This window comes from Myotis brandtii, unplaced genomic scaffold (assembly GCF_000412655.1).
Source record: "Myotis brandtii unplaced genomic scaffold, ASM41265v1 scaffold463, whole genome shotgun sequence".
NCBI classification, from domain to species: Eukaryota; Metazoa; Chordata; class Mammalia; order Chiroptera; family Vespertilionidae; genus Myotis; species Myotis brandtii.
In genome coordinates, this window is record NW_005367694.1 from 2,655,073 (window position 1) to 2,661,128 (window position 6,056).

At 58.5% G+C, this 6,056-nt stretch overlaps 1 protein-coding gene across 1 annotated transcript in view; it reads left to right on the plus strand.

Moving 5' to 3' along the window:
• TBX1 (T-box 1) overlaps window positions 1-6,050 on the plus strand; it is a 37,491-nt gene extending 31,441 nt beyond the window's left edge. Inside the window, 7 exon segments of the mRNA XM_014547031.1 lie at window positions 10-149; window positions 1,495-1,573; window positions 1,575-1,685; window positions 3,550-3,651; window positions 4,472-4,643; window positions 5,143-5,298; window positions 5,936-6,050. Of these exon segments, the coding sequence (XP_014402517.1) occupies window positions 10-149; window positions 1,495-1,573; window positions 1,575-1,685; window positions 3,550-3,651; window positions 4,472-4,643; window positions 5,143-5,298; window positions 5,936-6,007 (832 nt within the window). The 3' untranslated portion in view covers window positions 6,008-6,050.
• The last annotated feature ends 6 nt before the right edge of the window (window positions 6,051-6,056 follow it).

The following is a 6,056-nucleotide window of genomic DNA, read 5'->3' on the forward strand; positions in this document are numbered from 1 at the left end:
CGCGTTCAGCATCGCCTCTCTGGTTGCAGCAGAGGCCGCAGAGCGTGCTGCCCGCCTGGGCCCCGGGTCCCCCAACCGGGCGAAGCTTCACCGGCTGCTGGAATCCCCGGCAGGGATGCACTTCAGCACCGTCACCAGGGACATGGAAGGTGAGCCTTCCCGCAGCGTCTACACCGACCGCCCTCCAGATCCTCTGCCACTGCTGCCCCAGAGAGGGTTGGCAGGGCTGGGGCACGGAGTGGGTGGGAGGGGACCTCTGGCAGGGTGGGCTCCAGGCTTCCAGCTTCAACTCTGGGGCAAAGGAAGGGCAGGCATCCTGCCCAAAGCTTGTGCACCCTCCAGCCTGGGGACCCAGCTACAGAGACCTGCACAAAGCTAGACCCGAGCCCAGAAGCGGTGAGCGGAGGCGGGAAGGACAGGAGCGGAGGGCCAGAGAAAGGCGGCGGAGGTAGTAGCCCTGAGCTCGGAGAGGTGGGATGAAAGTACAAGGAACAAGGGGAAAGGAGAAAGAGAAAGACGCGAGGCAGCCAGGAGGAGGGGAAACTGAGAAAAGAAGAGAAAACATAGAAAACCCGAAAGGAGGGTAGGGAAGAAGAGAAAGAAGAAAAAGAGAGGGCAAGAACAAAAAGAAGAAAGTGAAGGACATTTTAAGAAAGTCGTTTAAAAAGAAAAAGTTAGAGAAAAACTTCAGTTTTAATTTTTTAAAAAAAAGAAAAAAGTAATGAATAACAAAGAAAGATATACAGAAAGAAGAGGGAAAAGGCAGACTGAAAAGAAAAAGAGTGATGAAAAATAAAGTGGAAAGAAAAGACATAACAGGAAAAAGAGGAAGAGGCAGGAAAGCAAACAGAAATAAAGAGAAACGAAAGAGATAGTGGAGGAAGGAAAGACGAACAGGAGGGAAATTTTAAATGATCAAGACAAAGGTAAAAAAATAAATAAACTGGAAAGAGAGCCTGGACAGAGAAGGGAGAAGTGCAACACGGGAGGGCGGCAGAGCGAGGGGCGGCGGAACTAAAATCGAAGGTATTATAATATCATGGCTAAGACTTTAAAAAGTTCAGAGAAAGAGTTATTTTATTAAGATAAATTCTTGTTTCATCATTGAGTTTAAGATTCAACATCAGTTTTTAGTTTTAAACAGGCTGTTTATTGCCATCCTTCTTTTAAATATCACTCCTAATCAACAAAGAGAATAAGAAACAGAAACTATTCTGTAGAAAACTAGGAGATATCCGTAACTGCAAATCATCCTATATAATAAAGAGCTAATATGCTAATTAGACCAAACAGCTGAACGACCATCCAGACGACATTCTGGACAACCATCCGGATGACCTTCTGGACAAAGCCAGGGCTGTGAGGGCTGGCCAAGGCTACGAGGGGCTGCGAGGGGCTGCAAGGGCCGAGGCCATGAGGGGCTGTGAGGGCTGAGCCCCTTGCACGAATTTCGGGCCTCTATTCTATATAAAAAAAGCCCAGCGACCGTTACAGTGGAACGACCGGTTGCTGCCACCAGCGCCGCTGCAGAGCCCGAGGGCCCCGGGGCCAACTGTGCTCCCACCACCAAGGCACTGGGTAAAGAATGCGAAGGTGGCCAGCGTGAGCATGCATCTTGAGATGAAGGCTTTGTGGGACGAATTCAATCAGCTGGGCATCGAGATGAACATCACCAAGGCTGGCAGGTCAGGGCACCCCTCTCCCCGCTGTGACTCTCCCCACATGGCGCCCGTCTTAGGCAGCAGGCTTTGGCTCAATCCACATGAGCGAGACTGAGAAGTGAGGTGGGGGGCACAGCCTGGCCCCCTGCGGGTCCCTCTCGGCGCGGGCCAGCTCCTTCGCTCTCCGAGTCCCGGCTCTAGCGACAGCCGCCTGGCGCGCCGGGCCGGAGGGTACTGCTCGGGAGGCCAGGAAGGCGGTGGAGAGAAACCCTGCGGACCTGCCGCCCGACCAGCAGCCCCAGGACCTGGCACCGCCAGAAATGGACCGGCTCACCGAGCTTGGGGGGAAGACAGCCGCCTGTGGAGGGGCCTTGCCACCAGCCGGCTCTGCCTCCCGGTGGATCCCACCTCAAAGGAAACTCGGTCTTTGGTTCCTTAGTTCAGTCTATCCCGGCTAAAGAGGAGCAGCTGGGCAATTGTCGGGAACATTTTAGGCGAGAATTAAGACTCTAAAGCAGTGTGTTCTGTTCCGTGGAGATTGCTACCCAGTTGTCTTAGGCCTAAATTCCGGGTGATTGTGGGGCCTGGCTCTGCCGCTGGGGCCGGCGTCTTCCAATTGGCCTGTATTTGTTGTAAGGGCCCAGAGAGAAGAAGGGGAACAAGTTTATCGATGCAACGGATTTGACCAACAGACAAAGGCGAGTGCCGGGCTGTGTCTAATGTACACACAGAGACACCAGCTCTGAGTCCGCCTGGCCAAAGGGAGCTCAGGGCCTGTTTGCAGAGCCTTCTGGTGGTTTCTGTTTCCTTGCTGAGGCCGTTCTCCCTGGGAAGCCTGGGGCCCACGCTCAGCTCCAGCTCAGTGGGTCTTCTCCAGGCTCTCCTTGCTGTCCTGGGCACCCCCTCTCCCCCAGGACTGTGCCCCAGCCCCTGGTCCAGGCCAGCCCAGCAAGGGTCTTGGCACCAGCTAGGCTTCACCCCAGGAGTCAGCATTCACCCTCCAGCCCGCAGAGGTGGGGTGGTGGTGGTGGCAGGCCAGTCCAGGAGGGCCAGCTCAGTGTCATCTGTTTTCTGCCCACCGCCTGCAGGGAGCGAGGGGAAGCCGTAGGAAGGGCTGGGGGCCAGGCCTTGTGCTGTGCTCCAGAGCCCCGCGGGCAGGGCCGGCCCACAGCCAGCGGCCCATCCTGGAGTGGCATAATGCCCTCTCAAGAGCCTGATCTGGTCATCAAGGTGGAGTCCCGGGGGAGGGAGAGTTAGAGACCATGAGGGCACCAGCCAAGTCTGCCCTGAGTAGCTGTGCCTTAGGGTTATGGTGGCAGTCGGGGGAGTGGGAACTTGTAGGTGTCCCCAAGGAAGGTAGGGAGACTCCAGCACTGGGCCTTACTGAGGGATTGGGGACAGCCTAGGCGCAGTCGAAAGGGCAGCCAGGACTCCTTGGAATCTCACAGAATAACCCGGTTTCACTTTGTTGGAGCCGGGAGCCTAGATCGAGCTGGGGTGGCTCTGTTGAGGGCTGGCACTGGATCCCGCGGCTGGGGTGTCGCCAGCGGAGGCTAGCTCGGCAATTGCTAGGCTGGGTCCACACAGGCAAGGGTGACAAGCGATTGGCCAAGGCTAGGGTGTGGAGGTTCAGCTCCAGTGTGGAGCTAGCCATTTTCGTGTTTTAAAAACGGGGGCAGGGGGGTTCCCTGCCGCTCCTCTTGCCCTCGCTGGGCAGGGGCCTGGTCAGGTGAGAGCAGCTGAGTGAGGGGAGATGAGATGGAGGGACCGGGCCCCCAGACCACACACAGCAGTCACAGGGAGGCAGTCCGTCCCCGGCTGGTTAAGGTGGAGCGACCCTGCCCTTCTCCATCTAAGGTGACCTGCCTCCTTGCCGTCCTGTCCCCAGGCGCATGTTCCCCACCTTCCAAGTGAAGCTCTTCGGCATGGACCCCATGGCTGACTACATGCTCCTCATGGACTTTGTGCCCGTGGACGACAAGCGCTATCGGTGAGCGCCCAGCAGGACCCGGGAGGGTGCCCTGGGAAGCCACGGGTCCCTGCCTGGTGATGCTTTGGGTACAGCTCACAACATTGGTAACTCGGAGGCCGCAGGCATCTGTGCCAGCTTCCCCACCCGCTTTTGTGTCCTGTTCCCTTCCCACCCTGTCGGACCCCAGACTCGCAAACACCCTGCCCCCAGAGGCTCTCCAAAACTCCCCTTAGGAGGTCACACAGGCTGGTTACCTCCCCACCAGCTTTAGGCCCAAGGCAGCGCCCATGCGGGGGAGACCCCAGCACACAGCCCCCCTTCTTCCTGTCTCCTCCCAGGAGGTGAACACCTTGTCCCCTTCCCCCACCCCCAGGGAATGCTGCCCTCCGCCCCCAGCAGGGCAGGAAAGGTGGGGTGACCGGGAGAGATTATGCAGGGCGGGCCTTAGCTGCCCGGACAATTAACAGCAATTAATAAAGAGAACGTGGTTTGCCTGGTGCCCCAGGCAGCCTTCGTGGCCAAATCCAGGCGCCCGCTGAGCAGGCGACACTGGAGGCCAGCAGGGAAGCCCAGAACAGGCAGACCCGTGTGCAGCGAAATGTGGCACCGGGAGCTCAGCCTCCCTCCCCCCTCCTCTCCTCCCTCCTCCGTGCGGATTCCTGCTGTCTTGTGTTTGGGGACTGGAGGGAGTTTTCTGTTTTCTCTACAATTCCCCTCAGAAAAGCTCCCAGCCTGTGTGGCAGCCAAAGCTTCACGATGGGGAGACTCATCAGAGGCACTTTCGGGGTTCACTCAGTTTGCCCCCACATGACGTGACCCATGCTCTGGTGCGTCCCAGGTACGCCTTCCACAGCTCCTCCTGGCTGGTGGCCGGGAAGGCAGACCCTGCCACTCCAGGCCGAGTGCACTACCACCCTGACTCGCCTGCCAAGGGCGCACAGTGGATGAAGCAAATTGTGTCCTTCGACAAGCTCAAACTGACCAACAACCTGCTGGACGACAACGGCCACGTGAGCGGTCCCCCTCCCCAGGCTACCACGGCGTCCCCACCCCTGCAGGCCCTCCGCACACCAGAGGCAGAGCTTGGGCAGCTTGGGGTGTGGATGAGGGACAGGCTGCAGAGAGCAGCCCTTCTGGTCAGGGGCTCACAGGGTCTGGTGGATCTCAGGCCTGGGAGAGGGTTCCTCATCTTTTTTTGGAGATTTTTAACTGGAAAGGATGGTGCCGGGTGTGGGGGTAGGTGCAGGAGGCTTTTTGGAATCCCGGCTGGCGATGGGAGTCGCAGTAGTTCTTGAGGACATAAGGAAAGAGAATCCAAGCCTCGATCTTTTGCCACTCGGAGGAGCGTCTTTCCTGGTGGCCCCCAGTCGGTCACAGTGTCCACTTGGGTCCCCCTGGCCAGGCCTCATTTGGGGAGATAAGGGTTTTGCCCGAGTTCCCTGGGACGTTTGCTGCCTGTTAAGATCTTGGCCAATTTCCTAGCTCCTGCCTCGCCACCTTGTCTTCCAGATTATTCTCAACTCCATGCACAGATACCAGCCCCGTTTCCATGTGGTCTACGTGGACCCGCGCAAAGATAGTGAGAAATACGCCGAGGAGAACTTCAAAACCTTTGTGTTCGAGGAGACGCGCTTCACGGCCGTCACTGCCTACCAGAACCACAGGGTGAGCGAGGCCTGCGGACCCCCACCTTCGGCACTTCTGGGGTGGGGTGACATTTTCAGCCCCTGCCTGGGAACTGAAGGTTTGGACCTGCAGATGACGGCCCCAGTGGAACAAAACCAGCATGCAGCCCCACCCCCAAGGGCCTCAAGCGCCCCCTCCCCTCGGCTGCAGGACGTCCCAGCCGCCTATCAGGTTGACCTTTCAAGCAGCAACTGTCAATGCGGCCTGAAAGTTTGTTTTCCAAACCATTCCGGAAACTCCCCATCAGGGGCCAGATCTGAGGTTTACCCAGATTCCTAGGGCGCCCCTTCGCTCTTCTCCACTGCGCGGTGGGGGTGGAGGTGACCACATTCCCATCTCAGCCAGGGGCGTAGGGTCTCCATCCCAACCGTTGGGGTCCCCAAAGGGGTTCCTTTCCAAGAAGGGAGGCTCCGCAGACATCCCGCCGCAGGAGAGAGGCACAACCTCCGTGGGGGAGGGGCGGCTGCGGGCCGGTTCAGTCCTCGGAGAGGAGGGGAGCCCGTCCCGGAGCAGCCCCTCTCAATGCTCCCCAACACTCCCCAATTCTCCGCGGAGGTCCAACAGCCCCCTGCGCAGGGCTCCGGCGCTGGCTCAGTGCGCGCCCTCTTCCCCGCAGATCACGCAGCTCAAGATCGCCAGCAACCCTTTCGCCAAAGGCTTCCGAGACTGCGACCCCGAAGACTGGTGAGTGTCCCGAGGAGACAGCGAGCGCCACCGGGCGCCTGCACGGGGCATCC